This window comes from Aethina tumida, chromosome 1 (assembly GCF_024364675.1).
Source record: "Aethina tumida isolate Nest 87 chromosome 1, icAetTumi1.1, whole genome shotgun sequence".
NCBI classification, from domain to species: Eukaryota; Metazoa; Arthropoda; class Insecta; order Coleoptera; family Nitidulidae; genus Aethina; species Aethina tumida.
In genome coordinates, this window is record NC_065435.1 from 68,962,667 (window position 1) to 68,983,138 (window position 20,472).

General features: G+C 32.1%; 1 protein-coding gene across 2 annotated transcripts; it reads left to right on the forward strand.

The window, feature by feature from the left end:
- The first annotated feature begins 177 nt into the window (after nt 1-177).
- Nucleotides 178-19,486, forward strand: LOC109600409 (polypeptide N-acetylgalactosaminyltransferase 5). Of its 2 annotated transcripts, none has more exons than XM_049968781.1 (9): nt 178-952; nt 5,652-5,882; nt 12,500-12,666; nt 12,722-13,040; nt 13,843-14,020; nt 15,804-15,984; nt 16,877-17,016; nt 17,070-17,303; nt 17,360-19,486. In XM_049968781.1, exons 1-9 carry the CDS (start codon nt 717-719, stop codon nt 17,522-17,524), a joined length of 1,851 nt encoding a protein of 616 aa, XP_049824738.1. In that variant the 5' UTR covers nt 178-716; the 3' UTR covers nt 17,525-19,486. The 2 variants fall into 2 exon arrangements, with proteins under 2 accessions (XP_049824738.1, XP_019872122.1); XM_020016563.2 differs by lacking the exon at nt 15,804-15,984 and adding an exon at nt 14,230-14,410 and having other exon boundaries at nt 183-952.
- The last annotated feature ends 986 nt before the right edge of the window (nt 19,487-20,472 follow it).

The window sequence follows — 20,472 nt, forward strand, 5'->3', positions numbered from 1 at the left end:
GTTATTAAGATTTGTATATTCTCTAAAGCTATCTTTACTTGAGTAGGTCAAATGTCTCTAAATTTTATTATTTTTAATTTAGTTAATAGGATATTAAATCCTAATGGAATTTAATGGTCAATAGTCTCGTAACGTAGGAATAAAATCCTACACAATATACACAATGCCAGTTAAATCGAGATGATATCGTGTCCCGTTGTGCAAACGACATATTTAGCAATAAATTACTAAATAAGCATTAAGTAATGACAATGAGATTAAAATCATATACGGAGACTCCATAATTGCCCCTTTTAATTGTTAGGTAGAGAAATCCGAAGTCGGGAAGGTCGGATTTTCGGATCAAACATGCGTATTGCAACTTGGAAGTAGTTTTTGACAGATGTGTTGTCAAATCCGTGTTGTCAACGCGTATACGTACGACGTGTAAAATGTTGGTGCGAAAATGAATTTAATTGTAACAGACGGTCTAAAAAGTGATTTTGAATTAAATACGATTTAACGAACCAGGTGTCATGTGGCCTACACTGTTATGAGTTTTTTCGATAATCTGTTTATTAGTTTGTTTAATTCGCTCGACGTTCTCGACTGATCGGACTTTTCGGTCTTGATTTTCTGGGGTTTGTTGAATAAACCCGCGCGTAAATCTGTGATAAATCGGCACGCGAGTTATTGTGATGTTCAGTGTCTTCAATTAGAGGGGAAAAATTCTTACGATGTTCCACGGAAAATTAAGAATACACACTTGCAGGGTGATCCTGCTAACGTCGCTGGTTTGGTTCCTAGTTGATGTGGTCATTTTATCGTTTTATTCGGAGTGTTTAGGGGGCGGTTGCAAGAAAAACATTGACGAAAATATTGAAGCTCAAAGACTGATATCCAACGACTATGATAATGAGGGAAAAATTGAACTTGTTGTTTCTAGGAAGGCAGAGGATAGTCCTAGTCAAGGGTAATATATTTGCATCACAATTCTTCTTTTATATATGAGATGATTTATTTACTAATTGTACTGTACTCTACATATTTCTTATTTGAAATTTTTATTTATTAGAAATCTAAAATACTATAAATCGTATAATATAATTCTAAATTGATATATTATTGGATGTCATTAAGATTAATTCTGAAAGTCTTTAATCTGGGGTTATCACTGAAGGCACAATTCAAATATTGTTGCGTTTAATTGTAATTTTGTTCATAATTAAATATAAAACAACAACGTGGCAAAGATTCATTATTTTATTATATTCTTATCTAATAAGTCATATATTTTTAAATAAGACATGCCTAAAATTTAACCATATTCATAATCTAATTGTAAGTCAGAAAAATAGTCGCGCACTTGTTTCAAGTTTCATAAAATGATGTCGTGTACCAGAACTGTTGACCAGATGCTGTTTTTCTAATGCAAAATAAACGGTCGTCATCTGCAGAAGATGAAGAAAATCAATAAAAAGAATTACGGTAAACGACAGAAAATGAACCATGTTCCATCTGTGGGACATAAAGATATATTTTTTTTTAATTTTTTATCTGGTGTTGCAAGCTACTACTTAATTATTTTTGAAGTAAAATTGTAGAAAAAGGAGAGCAACAATAAAATCTCTTCATTTCAAATAATCAACATTTCTGACTTCTGCATCCACATTTTGTTTTTAATTCAGTTCTCAATTTTGATTGCCTTATTAATATTAATTCTTTAAAATGTGAATGCATTTTTAAATAAAATTAGGACTGTTTGTGTATTCTTCTTTATTAATTTTAGTTCTTGTCTTTCCATGTTAACATTTTAGTTACTCAAAAATTGCAGGTAAAAGTTGATTTCTTTAAACGCTACAATACTTATCGAGTTTCTTATTGTAATCTACCATTTAATATTTATGACTTGTTTAAATATTTAGACAGAATCAAATGTGCCACGAAATATTCGAGATCACATATTGTATTTCAGGTTTAGCATAAATTTACATAGTATGGAAATTATTGCATAATTTCTCAACTGCAAATTTGATTTCAGTTGACATCTGCTTTTACTTGTGTTTCAGAATTAGCAAGTTACAAACGAACTTTGTAAATGCCATAATAATAACATATTTCCATTAGTGGGACAGAACAATTAACATCTCTGTACATTTGTATTATAGTAATTACGTAACTGATAAAAATTAAACGAAATTAATTTATTCTAATAAGGAAACATTCCGAGAAATATAATTTTAACATAAAAATAAATTTTTTAGTAAACAAAACATTTATTTTATAAATTAATATCAAATAATTAAATAAACACAACTGCATACATTTGTTTTAAAAGATTAATTTTATCTATAGAGAAATAAAAGACCAATAAATTTATGAGTAACACTAAATCAAATTGAACGTTGACCAAGATATCGAGTCTCACTATTTAAAGTAATAAATAAATGATTTAACACTAGCATTCGATTAACGTGCACGTGGAAATCGAAAGTATACAGAAAAACTTCACAACACAGTTTGAATGATGTTTTTCACAGAAAATAATCGTTTTCATATAATAATGGAAAAATCAGTTTTATCGCGAATGTTGCTTTTGTTTTCGTGAAAACTGATTAAATGTTAACGATTCGAATTCACGTATGAATTTTTAATCAAGTTAGTTTCGACAAACATGTCCCCTGTCGCTAAAATTTTCACTCTGAGAACGATCATCTGCACCTTTTTACTCTGGAACGTCATCACTTTGGTTGTCTTGATGCATTATTTCAGTGATTTAAATCACTCCGAGTTGGATAGTTTCAGTGAATGCGGCGGGTAAGAAAGAATTTGAATTCTAATTTGGCTTAGGTAATATCAAGAGCCCTTCAGAGATATTAATCCTCGTTACAGTTAATTATCGATCCTGCAATCTATTTATATCGTATTAAACAAATTACCCTTGCCTTACCGCCAATACAATGATGTATTTTCCTCGATGGAAACGATTCCCTGGAAACGCGACTTAATTGAAGTCGAATTACGATTTATGCAATTTTGTAAAACTTCCTTTTTAGAATACTAATAAGTTCGTTGATATGGATTTAATATAATATTCACAAAATATTTTTTTATGTTGTGTCATATAGAGTATTGATTACACGTGGTGCATGTTATGCAAATATAAAAAAAATCTAACTGTATCAGTTGCATGCATTAGGGCAAGTATATGCATATCTGAACAAATATGCGGGTCGATTTGTTGTTTTCTAACTTAAAACATATTTTTACCGCACGAATCTAGACTCCGACAATTTATTTGTTGCATTTGCATGTAATTGGAAAATATACGGTACGAGGGCTCAATTTATGGGCCAAGAGTATGCGGTACCAGTCTCTTGATGTTTGTTTTTCTTGTACAGTACGGTTACAAGTGTTCGAAACTTCGGGTAGTTTGTCGGCGAAGTAAATTGTAGGTCGAACAATCCCATCACACGTCGCAATAAATTCTCCGATACAGCGGGAGTTTGATGCATGAGTGATTAAAATTTCAGGAGAGTTCGAAACACCGATTGCCGCAACCTAATTGCTTCGGTTCTTGTTGCAAGGCTTACTTTCAATTCGGTTCTGTAGCTTATGCTCAAAATCCCATTTCCTTGTGCAATCATAAATATGGGGTGATTCACAACTCCGTTCTCTTTAAATAATGGTGACTAAAAAACAATTAAAATTTCATTATTATAAATTGCATTTGTTTTTTTTAACATTTTAGTTTAATTTTTTAATATATTTATAAAAATGATAAAAAATATAAACTAAATTAATTTATTATACTTATAAAGAAAAATATTGTTATTTGAAAATTTTATACTTATACTAAAAGAAATTTCAATCTGGTTACAGCTATTATGCTATATTATCTATTTTATAAAAATATTTGCAATGCATTGTCACTTCCTGTTCAATCGGAAGTAACGTTAACTTTGTTTTTTCAAGTGAAATCCTTTAAATGTTGCATTTTTGAATTCTGTATAAAATTATAGAATGGTTTTTCTGTTTTGTATTTTCTTGAGATTATTTGTTTTGCATTTATTTTTTTCAAAAAATTTGACAAACAAAAACCTTTTTTGTACCAACAATTGTTATATTGAAATGTACATTCTTAGTATACATGTTAACATATTAATATTATTCTAAAATATTAAAGAAAGTGTTTGATATTTCCATTTACTCTTTTCCTACCCTTTATGCAAATAACATTTATTCCAATGATTATTTACATAGATAAAAATATATAAGAAACGCTCATTTAACTGGATTGAATTGTCACAAATGCTTTGAAATTTCATATTTAACAAACAATAAATTAATCAACTCTAACCTACAACATGTAAAATATAATATACAGTGGTGGAAAAAGTATGGAATATTTATTTACAAATGTTGTTTAATGTTTTCCCTAATCTGTTGGAAATTTGAACAAATTTAATTTACTGCAAGATCGGTCTATTAATTACAATGATCATTATTATTATTATTATATTCACAGGTTTTTATTTTTTTAAATAAAAAATCAAGTATTAGATTAATATTAAAAAAATATTTTATTAATATTTAAAAACATTAACAATAATCAAATATTTTGTGACTTAATCTTTGGCTTCCATCACTGCGACGGTCTAATACTTTCCAAAGGTGCTAACAATAGGATTTAGATTGGGAGACTCAGGCGGCCATTTAAGCACGGTTAAGTTTTTCATAAAAACCCACTCTTTAATAATTTTAGACGTGTGTTTGGGATCGTTGTCATATTGAAATATCCGACAAAGTGGCATCTCTTTTTCGGCAAATGGAAACATGGTGTTTTCCAGTCCGTTCCTATATTAAAAACGATCCATTTTACTTGAATTGAGCATCCCCAAACCATAATGCTTCCGCCATCAGTTTAACCATAGGAATTTGGCTGCCTCATTGGTCGTCTCACAAATGTTCTACTATTTGACCCTAACAAATTAAATTTACTTGCAACACTCCAAAGAACAGTGTTCCATCTATATTAAATTGTGTCGAAATTTCCTCCGTGATTTGTCTTTATGCTTTGCGAGAACTTTGAGAGAGAGCCTTTTTGTAATTTTGTCTTTCTTAGTTTTTCGTAGACGTTAAGGGCTGCGCCGATTTTCAACACTATCTTGAGTGCGGCCTTTACACAAAATCTTCGAAACAGAACTCTGAGTAGAACTATTCTTTTCTTAAATTGAAGTGAAAAATAAAGGTGTTTATAAACATTTTAATCTAATCATTTAAAACTATAATTCAGTATTATAGCTATTATAGCTATGTAAATTTACAGTTTATTTGTCCATTAAGGAATGTTTTTATGAAGTATAATATTTAAAAAATATATCGTTCTAAATATTTATTTGTTGTTTTACAATTATTACCCACCTACTTCTCAGTCAAAGTGCATATTTTATGGTGTAATAATTTTTTATAGTGGAGTCAACTCGATCAATCTTGCTTAGCTAAATACATTTCTTCAATTAATTACAGTGGAAATCCTAAATCCTTAAATTTGATATTTTTCATTCCTCTTTTGAATCTCCCCTTATTATCCACCGCTACCCTAGAAAGGCGACAAACCACTGAAAATATCCACAAGAAATTTAGTTAATCATTCGAACATTTTGTTTCAGTTCGCACGGAGGAGTGGCGAAGTCCTACGCGCCCGGCACACTGAAGAGATGGCGGCCGGCGCCCACGGTCGAGCCGATGGGCAAGAGGCCGGGCGAAATGGGCAAAGCCGTCCACATACCGGCCGATCGTAACGACGAGATGAAGGAGCTGTTCAAATTGAACCAGTTCAATTTGATGGCCAGCGACATGATCTCCCTCAACAGGTCCTTGACGGATGTCCGCCTCGCGGGGTAAGTTCAAAGACGAAACGTCTGCACCGTTAACGTTGGAAATTTGTCACGCGTCTCCGCGTCCTACGTTGTTTCCCCCTATCTCGGGTTGCACACTTTGTCGTCGCTAATTGGCGTCATCGTCGAATTAACGAGGCGACGGCGTTGCGTAACCTTTCGCCATCAGCGTGCTCCTCAATTAACCCCTTTCGTGTTCCGAAACGCGGAAAGTGCTTTGAGGCGGATCGATCCTTCAGAGGCAATCTGCCAGTGTGGCTTTCACGTGTTTCATTTTTTTTCTGCATGGCTAAATGCAGTTTAACTGCGGATTTTTATCATCGACCTGATACGCAGGAGCATTTCATTAATCTTGGCAGATAAGACAATTTTTCATTCGCATCTGTCTACTTTTCTAAGAACTGAGTGTCGGAAGAATAATACGGAGACACCGATATGAAACACTGGTGTTTCTCTTTTCCAGCGTAAAATACAGATAACGTGTTTAATTCACTTCTATTTCCATTTGGATTGCAAAAATGTGCAACAAAAGGTTTTCGAAACACGTAATTTTAGTGTATTATTTCCCAACACCTAAAAAGCATTAAACAAACAGATATCATTTCACGAACACACAAATCCATGGAGCGTACATTAATAATATACAATTATCTCGGAATGATCTGTTGTTTTCAGCAATTTTTCTGATTAGCCATTCATTTTAAAAATCGCATGATTAATTTAATAATACCCGCAAAACAAATCATTAACGGATGCAAATTTTGAAGTGCGTCGAAAAATTGATTGTTTTGTGTGTTCGTGAACACATGCACTATTATAACTATAACTAATTCACATTATTTTTTATGCATTTGGGTCACAGCGAATCACCATAACTGCACTCGTAAACTATGTATACCAGAAATAAAGAAAAAATACATATTAAAATGTGTTTTTGAAGAGAAACTTGGCTAAATTCGTTCGGTAATATTTGTAATTTTCGGTTTAATGTTAGAATATCTAAGGAGGATTCACCGTGACACATTTTATAGTCAATTAAACCGCGACGTATTACATTGCATCGACGCTCTTTCTACCTTGTCGCACAGTGGACCAAAAATGTGTTGGCAAAATGTGAATATATTTTTTTTAAATTTGTTAAATTTTTATACTTCTAGTAGCATTCCCAATATTGATTTTCTGGGCTCAGTTGCTGCATTTCGAATCAGTCAGCTGACAGGCATATACGAATTTTGGAAAACAACAGTAATCTTTCAAGCTTTACCGTAAAGCTACACCCCGCACTGAGTTTCAAAGGCTGGGGCTAATCAAAAAATTTTGCATGCAGGAATTTCGGGCTCTTATGGGCTCACGAATGATCAAAAGATAAAAAATGTAGCTCAAAAAGTAACAGGTGATTTTTTAAATTTTAACATTTCTACGTACTTGCACTTTTCTCATTGACATAGGGTTAATTCTGTCGACTCCGAAGTGTTCTTGGTACTGAAATTTCGGGCTTTTTATGGGTTAATTTCGGCCCAAAAGAAAAATATTTGGGCTCGACAAATAACCGTTTTTTTTTTTATTTTTAATGTGCGGGGTGTAGATTTACCATAAAATTAGACTCCGCCCTGAGTTTCAAGGGCTGGGGTTATCGAATCAAAAAATTTTACATGCAGGAATTTCGGGCTCTTTATGGGCTCACAAGTGGTCAAAAGAAAAATAAAGTAACTGAAAAAGTAACGGGTGATTTTTTAAATTTTAACATTTCTGCGTACTTGCTCTTTTCTCATTGACATTACACGGTTGATTCTGTCGATTCCGAAGTGTTCTTGGTACTGAAATTTCGGGCTTTTTATGGGTTAATTTCGACCCAAAAGCAAAAATTGCAGCTTTTCTCACCTGATTGGCGATAGGTGATACATGACATTATTTTGTTGTAATTTTAATTGAAAATCTTATTACAGAGGGTGTAAATTGTTCTCAGGGCAATTAGTAAATTGGTTTCTTCATTTTTCCTTTACACATGTATTATTTACTTAATTAACAACATACAGTTCAAATGATCAGATCTATTTTATATCAAAAATCTTTGAATATAAGACAGCCAGCAAAATAATTTATTCATTACTATACTTTCCGTTAGCCAATCAGATTTATCGTCCCAAAATGTAGCAAATCCGCGTTTTTTTCTCGTATTTGTTAAAACATTTAAAATAGGAATTGATTTTTCAAATCACAAAAATCTTTTTTATATCAAATATTTTAACTACTCTTTAAATATAAGACATGATCGCAAAACAATTTATTCATTACTGTACTTTCCGTTTGCTAATCAAATTTATCGTCCCAAGATCGTCGTATTTGTTAAAGTATATAAATTAGGAATTGCACTTTCTTCAATTCTTTAACACCAAACATTTTAACTAGAAATACACACTTATTTAATAAAAAATCCACCACGTCAATGACATTTCTTACGTTAATAAATCCTTCCGTATTACTGGTTGACGTTTTATCGTAATAAATAAGAGATGCAATATTAAAAATCTTTCTACAATTAAATCCACCAGACACACACGCAACCAAATAGTTTTTAAAACTCCAGAATCGGCAATGTTCGGGAACTTGTGTCGGTATTTGGAGTTATCTCATTGGCTAGAGGCACGCCTCAGCTCCCCTACCATTGAAACTATTATGCGACCTTAAAACGTATGCGCGAATATTGGAACATTTAAAAGTGTTTCTAGAGAAGTTGCGTTCATGAAATTTGATATAAAACTCGTATTGCTCATCATATTGGGCTCATCAGACCATACAATATTTTTCTAATCTTCTTCACAAGACTTCACATTGCTTCTGGAAAGTCATGATTTTCTTCAAGCTTTTGAAACCAGCAATATTTTTCAAGTGTTTAAATGAACTGAATTTGAGATCACTGATTCTTAAAAATCGATTCTACTGGATTTCGAATATTGCATTAAACGTTCCTTATTGAATTGTTGTAGAAACAGATGTTGTACGTGCCAAACGGATAAAATAAATAAGAAATAGTTAGAAAACGAGGACGCAATCTGCTAATAGTTGTATGTTCCGTATGAAACGGACGAAATACGTTCCCGTTTCCAAACAAGAGGGAAAACTGGGACGCGTACGTATCGTATTATTCTCGGTTTTATCGATTACAAATATTATTTTTATGGTTTAAATTTAGCGAGGCAATGTAAACTCGTTTTAACATCAAGACATTTTAATCATCGTTAAATGTCAGATGTTTCTCATCGTGCGTCGACTAAATAATTCGAATTGTTTTGAGGTAAAACAGTATTTTTTTACAAATCGCGTAATTTTTGTATTAACTCTCGTTAGATGCTTGCTGAAACGCACCGGTTCTCGTTTTCGACCGACTATGTTTAGAGTTCATTGCCAGGTACTCATAAAGAGGATTTGAAGTATACTAGAGTAAAAAAATCTTACGTCGCATACGACTTACATAACAATACATTTGCATTCGAAGCAGTTATATGGTTGTACAAACGAGATTCAGAATTGTTCCTTACAATATATTATTACTTTACTTAGACTTAGACTGTTTATTTGGAGACAGAAAAGTTACATGCATTACTTTTTCTTACAATTGTTTTCGTTAAAATGTTAACTAACTAAAATCAATTAAATAAAGTATATAATGATAAAATAGTTATTTTAAGGCATTTCAATATCCATCATAAATTCTAAACGAAATATTTATGGGCACATAAATCGGTTTATCGAGTTGTTAACGTTTTATTTGAGGTTTTCAAGTTTTTAATTGACGTCATATATTTTGTTTGGTTTAAAGATTTTATTACTTTGCACTTACCCTTGGATTTTTATTTAATTTTATTTTTGTTTAAAAATAACCACCAAAAATCAGATTTCATTATTTAATTAAAATTATTTATCCTTTGATGATAATTCATTTAAAAAATGAATATAGAAGTTTATCAAAAATCAATGGTTTATTATTATACGATATTTATTATAAACTTCAGATATTTTTTAACTTCTGTTAACATAAATTTATAAATATATTTTTCATGAGATATTAATTCATGTTACATATAGAAAACCTCCAGATGTAATAATTTAATAACAAATCAAATAAAACCTGGGGTTTAATAAGAATACATACATTAAACATAAACATGAAAATATATGGTTTGAAATATAATATATTAAAACAATATCCGATAACTGTAGATGTTTTTTAACTTCTGTTAAAAGCAATGTAAATGTACTTATTTTTCGTGCAATATTAATTTATGTTAATTGTAAAAAAGTTCTAGGTACACCGGTTTGTCAAAAATCAAATCAAATAAAACATAGGTTCTTAAAAATACATTAATTAAACATAAACAGGAAAATATATGGTTCCCAATATAACATATTAAAAGAATATATCGAATTATTAAATTCAAAATAATATGGGTATTTTTTTAACTTCTGTTAAAAACGATCTAAATAAATTTATAAATATATTTTCTATGCGATATTAATTTTCGATATAGGAGTTTGTCAAAAACAAAATCCAATAAAACACGTGGGTTGTTAAGAATACATAAATAAAACATAAACATAAAAATATATGGTTCTAAATATAACATATTAAAACAATATATCGAATTATCAAATTGATAATTATCTGGATAGTTTTGAAATTTTGATAGTTATCCGATATTTATTATTAACTTCAGAATTTTTTGACCTTTGTTAAAAACCATCTAATTATATTTATAAACATATTTTTCATGCGATATTAATTCATGTTAATTATAAAAAACCTCCACATATAACAGTTTGTCAGAAACCAAATCAAATAAAACATGTGGGTTTTTAAAAAATACCATAAATTAACATAAAGATAAAAGTATGGTTCCAGATATAACATATTATAAAAATATCTAATGAATTTTCAAATTGATAATTGTTTGGATAAAATCAGATAATTAATAAAATTTATATGTGATATTAGTCACATTAATTTTAAATAAGCTCCAGAAATAACAGTTTGTCAAAAAGGCAAATTAAAAAAATTAATTTTTATACAGTTAAATAATTTATGATTATGAAATTTTGATAATAATTCGGTATATATTATAAATATGAGATAATTTAGAACCGTGATAAAAATCACATATCTGACTCAAAATTTATGATTGTATTATCTGTGTAAGGCTAATGCAAGTTGGTTGTACAAAACTGCAATAAAAATATTCAAAATCTTATTTTAAAACACATGTATTTATATAGTACTTGCTTATCTTGTGATGTTATCTAAATAACAAAAATATGAATAAACAAATAATTTTCATACACAGTTTTCTTGCGAAAATCTAAATCCTTTAAGCCAAAAGTTCATTCTTTACCATCAACTTTTATATTCAAACAAGCGAATTACCACTTAAACATAATTTTTTGAATATAAATCGCAACCTATTTCTTAACTACACTTACACATGAAAGAGTTGTGGATTTTGGCTCACGCTAAATGAAATCTTTCGCATAAATTTATCGTGGTCGAGATGTGTATCTAAAAAACAGTTTTCGGAAGAAAACTACCAATAATGGAAAACGCCAAAGTTTATTATTCCATAACCATGTACCGTTAGTTGCGTCGCATTCATTTAACAATCCATCGGAAATGCTTGCATAAAATGAACTTTCGCATGATCGAATAGGTACGATGTGTCACATTCACGTAAGTACCTCGGGCACCACGGGTTAAATAACCTTGTGCCAAGAACAGGCCGTCCATTTGGCCTTGGTATTCATTTCTTTTAGTCATATTCCTGTTGTAATTCAGGATTTCCAGTCAGGTTTTCTTTTTATTTCGACGATCCCAAGCGAAATTAACAATTTGAATATAATTAAATCGCCGGCACAGCTGTCGTTATTCACGACGTCGATAATGTAAATTGCCGTGTGTAAAACTGCGAAATTATTAATGAATTGGAGTTGAATGGGTTTTTAATTCATTAACTTGACATTTTTAAGTCGTTCGAATAACATTGAGTTATCCCATTATGTATTAATCTTGTTTTATTATCATTTATATTTTCGCACGCCACATCCATCGATTTTCTCAAGTTCTAATTACTTGGAACAATATAAACTCGAAAAATCGGTAACGACGTTAATTAGACGCCCTTTCTGTCCGAACAAAAGCGTTGAAAACCCTCTCGAGTTTTTTTATTTCTTCAATTTCTGACGCTCATACGTTTCCAAGCCTCGTAATACAGTCAAAGAACAAGTGGTTTTATTGCAACGCCCGGCTTTGTTTGCTTGAATTTCTAAAGGGACGCATTTCTTTTGTACCGTTGCAATTGTCCCGTTTTATCATAAATGTTATTCCATTTTTAGTTCGTGATGTTAAATCTGATGGAGGCCAGTCAAACGTTTAAACGCATTATCCTGTTTAATAAACGGGGGCCTAGGTTCTAATTAAACGGGATTAATTTTTTGTGACCTTTTCCACTCTTTATTTTTCCTACATTGTTTTAAATTAAAGTACAACCAACTCGGTTGTTCATTTTAATAATAAGATTATTGTTTATTGCATTTTGCGTTTCTAATTGTTTTGTGATTTAATTATTTTTTAGTTGTAAAGACAAGAGGTATCCGAACTTGCTTCCGACAACATCAATAGTGATCGTTTTCCACAACGAGGCGTGGTCGACGTTGCTTAGAACGGTGTGGAGCGTCATCAACCGATCACCAAGACCCTTGCTTAAGGAAATCATCCTCGTAGACGATGCCAGTGAACGAGGTAACTAACGTCATTCGCTTTCCGTTCATCTCTTTAATGGTTACAAATTTTTCAGATCATCTTGGTAAAAAACTGGAGGACTATGTCAAAACCTTGCCGGTCAAGGTGTTCGTTCTGCGGACACACAAACGATCCGGATTGATAAGGGCGCGATTGCTCGGCGCCAAACACGTAACCGGACAGGTGATAACGTTCCTGGATGCTCACTGCGAGTGTACCGAAGGCTGGCTGGAACCCCTACTCGCCAGGATCGTCGAGAATAGGAAGACTGTAGTTTGTCCGATCATCGACGTCATTTCCGACGAGACGTTTGAGTACATTACCGCTTCAGACATGACCTGGGGCGGCTTCAACTGGAAACTGAACTTTAGATGGTGCGTTTTCTATTATATATTATTAGGTACTGGAGAAAAATCAAGGCTAAATAACGGGGTATGGCACAAGGAAGTTTAGAGGGCATGTGACGCTTGGATCATACGTTCCTGTAACACATTTCTTTTGTAATCACTTCTAAAAGCGTTTACTATTTTCATGTACAAAACTCTAAAATAACATGCTTTTAATTCACTTCCAAGAGGTTTTGTTTGCCAAGAAAATTTGATTTATGTGTTTGCAATTGAATTTTGTTCAGACAAGAATTATTACCCTTGATTCTTTACTGTAATATTGTTACATTGTCCCAAAAGGTCTATTTCTAGACGTCATGTTTTATTGTTGATTTATTTCAGTAATTTTTTCCAAACACGCATAATTTTATTCACTAACAGATTTTAACCATTTTTTTTATACATGTCGAATAGGTTATTCTGTTCCTGTACAGTCAATATATTTCAAATGTATATCTTTCCCAAATGTAAATGTTAATCAAAAACAGCTTATAACCATTTTTTATTTGTTTTGTTGACATGGGATAATTTAAACCTTGAAATATCATCAATTTTTTAAAATTTCCTAATTTATTACTTGAGAAAACTAGGAAAAATTGTACAAAACAATCAATATGTTTTTACATATCTAAACAAGAAATTAAAAATCATCTGAATAATGTAATCATTGTAATGTAATCAAAGTTAAAAATTAATTATCACAGTGAGGATGTAAAAAGTATCTCCCTTGATAACCGAAGTCATGACCGGGGTTGATGTAGAATAGAATAAAATATGTCTATTATTTTAGGTATCGGGTACCACAACGGGAAATGGACAGGAGGAACGGGGACAGAACCGCTCCGTTACGAACGCCAACAATGGCAGGAGGTTTATTCTCGATAGACAAGGACTATTTCTACGAATTGGGCTCCTACGATGAAGGCATGGACATTTGGGGCGGCGAAAATCTTGAAATGAGTTTTAGGGTGAGTTGGGAATCACAAAATTTACACTAGCCGTCGAACGCATTTATTTGTAACTTGTTTATGAAATGGTTAGAGGTAAATATAAATTAATGTTAGTTCCTCCAGCTATTTCGACGTCTTCCTCTAACATCTAGGTACGATACCGCGGAGCCAACACATCATTTTTATATACATATACATCAATTTTTACCTTGGCAAAAATTGTTTAGGTGTGGCAGTGCGGCGGCATCCTGGAGATCATACCGTGCTCGCACGTGGGCCACGTTTTCAGGGACAAGTCACCGTACACATTCCCCGGCGGCGTATCGAAGATCGTGCTGAAGAACGCAGGACGCGTCGCCGAAGTCTGGATGGACGAATGGAGAGACTTTTATTATGCCATGAATCCAGGTTTGAGCCGTTTTTGAATCGTCGGAACGGCCGCTGTTTCTAGTTATTACCCCGTTCAGTGACGGCGGTGTGGCCTCGAACCGGTGGAAATTTACGGCATTGTGTTTTATACAGTATGTCCGTAATTGGGGTTACGGGTAATTTCCAAACCAGACGCAGGAAAACTGACAAATGTTCAGACTTCTTAGATTCTAGACAGTAATATCAATTATTTTTAAATTTAGAAGAAATATCTTAGTATATTAATTAAATATAATTTATTATATTACAAACTATAAAGACACACTTAACTATGATTTCCATTAGAAATAGAAAAAGTTGCACATACCCAAAAATTCTAGTATTGTACGTCTTTTGAAGTAAATAGCTTAACTACGCGAAAAATATTTTGTTTTTGTTATAAGTTATTAAGTTATTATACTTGTTTTCAACCTGCCAAATGTCAGTTTTCGAAGATATTTCAAGAATGGTCAGAAATATTAAAATGTGGTTTCCGGCAACTAAGGTTATAAAAATAGCTTTGAGTCCTATATTTATGAAGTCCGGAAATATTCTTAACAACCAAAATTAATCAATATGGATCACTCCATTTAATGGATTTGAATCCATTGATAATATGTTGTATATATTATGAATTAAATTCAATTCCTGTAACATGCCGTAAATTTTCAAAGGATCATCTCATCATCATGCGTAACACAAATCGGCAATGGTTATTAACATCGTATTTAACAGTTGTGCCATAATGTTTTTTTGTTTTGTTTTAATGTTTAGATTTACAGGTAGAAACAAATTTAGACACGGGGAATATCTTCGGCAGTCTGTTGTTTTAATTTACTGTGTTTGTGCCTGTTATGTGCTTTGTCTAATTTTGTGTGATGTACTGTATATTAACAATATTTGGTCTCGTGGTTTTGTTACTATAATACCATTCAATACATAAATAAAATGTGAAATACATTTTCCATTTATCAGTCGAATTTTTGCATAATATTTGCCTGTCATAGCTGATTAGAAATACATAACTGTATATTTTGAAATTCGTATTGTTTTATTTAAATGATTAATTTACAGAGATAGTTTCTTAGAATCGTCACTTGTCCGTAAAACCGCAACCGCAACTAGCAACTATTGATTTACCGTTCTTGAATAATTCTTATCACTTAATCTGGAAGCTTTGAACTGAACAGGTTTTAATTTCAATCTTGACTAAATGACAAAACCACGCGGATCGACCACATGTGTACCCCGTATCGAATAACTATGTAACTAACCGTAACAGTGTTCAGACTAAAACACTCTTACCATTAATAATAATTAATAAAAAAACAAATACACACCCTTAATGAGTGTAAGTAATGGTTGCGCACGCCGTCGGCGTTCTTGTGCGCAGGTGTGGATGTGCGGCGGTCAGCTGGAAATTGCGACGTGCTCGCACGTCGGCCACGTGTTCCGCAAGTCGACACCGTATTCGTTTCCGGGCGGCACCAGTCGTATCGTCAACCACAACAACCGCCGTCTGGCCGAGGTCTGGCTCGACCAGTGGAAGGACTTCTACTATAACATTAACCCAGGTGTCCTATCTGCTTGCTCAGCCCTCTTCTTTTTGTTTTTTTGTTTGTAATTTTATTTTTTTGGCTGCCGATTCGCTGCTTCTGCTGCCGCTTGGTTTTGGCCGGTTTTTCCATTGATCCGGGTGCATGTTTGGGCCAGTTCGTTTTTTGATTAACGATAGTTGCACCATTTGTTGGGTGTATAAATTATTCATTGTTTATTTGTCTTAATAGTACTTCTAGACAATCCTATTGGGAGTGTTCAATCATGTTTCTCTTTTTTACTACAAGATGTAAGTTGAACTAATACTTAACATCTTCACAGTCTGGAATTCATAATTTTTTAGGAAAGCCTTAGAGTTAACAATTATTTCCTTTCCATATTTTATAACACTTTTTATTTATTACTTGATTGATTTGCCTTGTACTAACTGCTTGTATTTTCAGACATATTAACAAATTTAACATTGTAAATAGATATTTGGTTGTGTCTACTGAATCTGATGTTCTTATGTGTACAGCTTTTTGTGAATGTACATATCTGTTAACGTTAACAACTTTTCACAACAACAAGATAAATAATACTTTATGGTGATGGGTTACTAAATTTATTGTGTTTATTCTGTTTCTGCCTAAGGTTACAACGTAAATGTATTCGATCAATCGATTTTCCTTTAACAGAACAGTGCACTACTGTTGTTCTCTTAATATGTCATTTTAGCACAACTGTACATTTATTTGCAAAGAGTTAGATTGTTTAATGTAATATGTACATTTTTATCGTTCACTATACATACATTGGCATTAATTTAAGTGTAGAATAAACATCTATTCTTCTAATTTTTACAGTTGAATATATGTTTATTGAAGTTGTTGTTATATAGGAACATTCTTAATGTGACTTGTTATTTAGGTGCACGAAACGTAGAAGTCGGAGATGTGACAGCAAGAAAGGAATTGCGAGAGAAGTTGAAATGCAAGAACTTCAGGTGGTACCTGGAAAATGTGTATCCAGAGTCCCAGATGCCATTAGAATATTATTATCTGGGTGACGTAAGTAATTCAGAGGTTATAATTAAAAGTTCTCTTCCATAATGAATTTTTAGATTCGCAACATGGCGACGAGGAACTGTCTGGATACGATGGGCCGGAAATCCGGCGAGAACCTTGGCATGACTTACTGCCACAATTTGGGCGGCAATCAAGTATTTGCCTACACGAAACGACAACAAATCATGTCGGACGACAACTGTCTGGACGCCAGCAACAAGAGGGGACCAGTCAAATTGGTCCGTTGCCACGGAATGGGTGGCAACCAGGCCTGGGTCTACGACGATGTGGTAATGACATCCAAACACTTATCCACCAATTTGTTTATTAACCATTAACATCGTAGGAAAAGACAATAAAACACGTGAACACGGGCAGCTGCCTACAAAAACCCGACGATCACGATGTGAACCTGCCGCTGTTGCGGCCGTGCAATTTCGACGAGGGACAACAATGGATCATGGACAGCGACTTCAAGTGGCAGGCGCGCAACCACCAGAACGACAGATAGGAGGAGCGTCCGCTGGTGGCGCCTCCTCATGTGTGATAAAGGTCACCCGCAGTCGCCCCGCCAAACGAACTTGTAACGCGTGAATTTTAAGACAATAGTTAGTTATGCCCCGTTTAAAACGGACAGTGGGTAATTGTGTAAATAAATTGGTTAGGACTGTGAGCAATAGAAGGTTGATTTTTAGATGAAGGGGTGAGTTTTGGTCCGAGACCAAAATTAACAACGCATAATGTATAATTTTCGTATATAATCTGGAACTAACAGGGTAGCTGATGTTTTTTTTAATTATCAAATTAAGTAAATTTGATGTTGAATCTCTTATTATGTTACTCATATTTGCATTTTAGTTTATAGTCAATAACCATGTGCGATTGTAGATCTGTTGATTAAAACTCACCTTTTAAAATAATCTAAAATATAAATAATTATATTAATAATCCTTAGCGGTTACTAAGGGTCATTGATGGACCTAACATTATTTTATTCCATATTCCAAATTATATTTATATTTATTTTAAATATTCAAAAAATTTTATTTTTTTATTACTTTATTTAATATAACTAGATTCCACCAAATTAGTAAGACATTTATTCAATGAATAGTTCATTTACATCAAAAACGGATAGAATCCTAAAACATGACGTGATTTGTAAAACATGGATGTGATCATCTTACTTTTTTGGCAATTTACAAATATTAACTTTTATTTTTACAAAATATTTAATAACAGTCTTGTCATTCCAATATGTGTATAACTTGCTGATATGTACAGTGTCTCACTATAGGTGAAACTTTTTAATAAATCACTTCATAACTGTTGCTCAAGGAAATAATCTTTAAAATGTAGCGTACAGATTGTGTGCAAGACAATCCACGAGATAATATAGCTTATTGTTCTTTGCCGGACAAATTTTGTCTTGCAAAATCAATATTTTCTATATTTTAAACATTGTTCAACTGAGACACATTTTACAATATGTAGAATACCGACTGCCATTTGTAAATATAGAGATAGAATGACCAAACATTCGAGTACTTTGATAGGAATTAGCTGAGATGACGTGTGAATGGTAAAGTTTAGATCAAAAACTTATTATATTTTGGTTTATAAATTTATTAATTAGATAATTATTTTTTCATGTAGTTGTCAATGACTTTACAGGGTGTTTGAGTGGGTATTAAATTTAATGGGTTTTTGTATCCTTTGAATTTAGTTCAGTGCTAGCGAATTTCTGGTTTAACCTGCCACTTGTGATTTCTACATATCTAAAAGTTTTCTTTAAATGATTTGTTAAAATTCACGTACTAACTTGTTATGAGTTAACGCAGACTTCCAGCATATCATTGAGTAATAAGCAGTGAATATCATTACTTCAGGCTTGAATCATTTTTTCTAGTGTATTTGAAGACTGAAGATGTAAAATATTTGTACCACACATGGTATATATGTGCTTTTACCTTATAATTTTTCCACTATAATCTTCTCAGTGTGCATCTAGAGGGTGTGTCTGTTTTAAGGCAACAAAATTCATAGACAAAGCGTTTTAGGATTTGATATTAAATTTATATAACTTCCACGTTTATTTACGATTTTAATATGAGCTTCCTCTAGATTTTATCTCACTGTTATAATACCATTGACTGTTTTTATAATGGAGATTTTAAATGCCAAGAGTCTTGTGTGGTGGTTATTTTCATTGTTTTTGCTCATATTTATTGTTTTGTATTTAAGTTTTATGTAATTGATTTTAATATGTATTCTAAAAATTGTATAAAGTAAATGTTTGTATAATTTGCCTTAAACACATATCGTACAATGAAATTGTTTGATATTTTATTTAATATATCAGAAATGTTTATAGAATTTTTTGTAAATTAAAAAAAAAGATTTATAGGCTAGGTGGTGGTGCAATCCGTAGCTTATTCTAAATTAATTATAATAAAGTTAATATTTAATAAAATTTGTTTTATTAAACGTATATGTATTACTCTTCCTATAGTTTAGCTCCTTTGAGATGACTGTTGGTAATGATATGAATAAAGAGAAAAAAAGTTATCTACACTTACACCTACAACATTTTGATAAGTTACATCTATAATTAAACTAAGACATTATTGTCGTCAATTAGTGAATCAAATCAAAATAATTTTTGTATAAAAGTTTTAAGGTTTAATCTAAATTATCTAAAAGTGGAATAAAAATATACAAGGTAAGTCAACAACACGTGAAATGAAATAAAGTAGTGAACATAATTATAGCATTTACTTAAAATGTTTATTTTTTCTTTTCTGTTATTCTTTAAAAAATTAGGTATTTTTTGTTTTTTAACTGACAAAATTGTAGCAACGTCTTACTTTATGGTCTTATGGTATTCAAACGTTGGTCAAAATGAAATAGTATGAAAAATTACAATTCAGCGTTACCAAGATTGAGAGGAACAAGATAAATAAGTCAATCGTTTACCGTATTATTAAAAAATTTAGTCTAGTCAAATGGTAGCTAAGAAAAAATTTATCTAAGTTCTAAAAACTTGAAAATCGATTACTGGATAATTCGAGTGGTGGTTCATTTCATCCCAGACCAATGTCCAATTTTGAATTGCTTAAGATCATATTCACTGTACCACAGAACAGTGGGGACGAATAGTTTTTAGTGGCGAGTCAAAATTTAAATTATAAGCTTGAGCTTTGTTTATGTTAAACATCCTACACGGACAAAACTACACAAAAAGTTTGATATACCCGCAGTGAATAAACAACAATTCTTCTGGCGTAGGCACCCCTAATCTAATTTATGTATAGGAATATATTAAACAACAATATGCCTCAATATATTAAAGAAATGATGCTCTTAGTAAATGTGTTCCAATATGAAAATGATATCAAACACAAATCCAAAATTGTGTTGGATTGGTTAAAGGACCAAAATATTAGCAGTTATTTCGTC

Excerpts from the sequence above, each read along its gene's own strand:
- LOC109600409 (XM_049968781.1), top strand. The coding sequence starts at position 717 with ATGTTCCACGGAAAATTAAGAATACACACTTGCAGGGTGATCCTGCTA. Across the intron at positions 5,883-12,499 it reads ACGGATGTCCGCCTCGCGGG|TTGTAAAGACAAGAGGTATC; the intron begins GTAAGTTCAAAG and ends ATTATTTTTTAG. Across the intron at positions 13,041-13,842 it reads TGGAAACTGAACTTTAGATG|GTATCGGGTACCACAACGGG; the intron begins GTGCGTTTTCTA and ends CTATTATTTTAG.